Source organism: Penaeus monodon, chromosome 17 (assembly GCF_015228065.2).
Source record: "Penaeus monodon isolate SGIC_2016 chromosome 17, NSTDA_Pmon_1, whole genome shotgun sequence".
Lineage (NCBI taxonomy): Eukaryota > Metazoa > Arthropoda > Malacostraca > Decapoda > Penaeidae > Penaeus > Penaeus monodon.
In genome coordinates this window covers 41797045-41797746 of record NC_051402.1, presented here as the reverse complement: position 1 = coordinate 41797746, position 702 = coordinate 41797045, and the positions used below count along the sequence as shown (strand labels likewise).

Genomic DNA, 702 nt, shown 5'->3' with positions numbered 1-702 from the left:
CCTTGACAGCCTCGACCTTGAATTTCATCATGTTGGAAACGTCCTCTGCCATTTCCTTGACGAGTGTAAGGCCGTCATTCTCAGTGATCGTGGCATCTGCCGTCGCGAAGTTCTGGGGGAGAAAACATGTGTAAATATTAGATAAATAGAGAGATAATAATGGATGAAAAGAGATATAAAAATGTATTGAAAATAGATGAAAAGAGAGATAAAATGGATGAAAAAGATGAAAATGGATAAAAAAGAGATAAAATTGATGAGAAGACAGAGTAAAAATATATCAAAAATAGATAAAAAGAAATATAAAATGGATGAAAAAGAGAGAGACAAAATATATATTAAAAATAGATAAAAAGAAAGCTAAAAAATGGATGAAAAGATATATTGAAAATATACACAAAAAGAGATTAGCATTTATATTCTTCTGGGGGATGGCGAGATTGCATAAATGAATGAATGGATAGATAAATAATTGATAATTTGATATAGTTATACACCATGATAAATAAATAGTTGATAATATGCATATAAAGATATGAATATACATTTCCATCTACAAAATAGACACACACATACACTTACAAATAGTATGAATATTTACACGTATGTGTATGTATCTATCTCATCTTTTTTTCCTCTCTCTCATTCCTTCATACTTACACAATAAAAAAAAATAATAATAAATAGAATAAAAAATAAAAT

At 27.8% G+C, this 702-nt stretch overlaps 1 protein-coding gene across 1 annotated transcript in view; it reads right to left on the bottom strand.

Annotated features, from left to right (window-relative positions):
• Positions 1–133, bottom strand: part of LOC119583758 (voltage-dependent calcium channel subunit alpha-2/delta-3-like) — a gene marked incomplete in the record, with an annotated part of 128798 nt that extends 128665 nt beyond the window's left edge. The window contains 1 exon segment of the mRNA XM_037932421.1: positions 2–133. Coding sequence (XP_037788349.1) covers positions 2–52 — 51 coding nt within the window.
• Between the last annotated feature and the right edge of the window lie 569 nt (positions 134–702).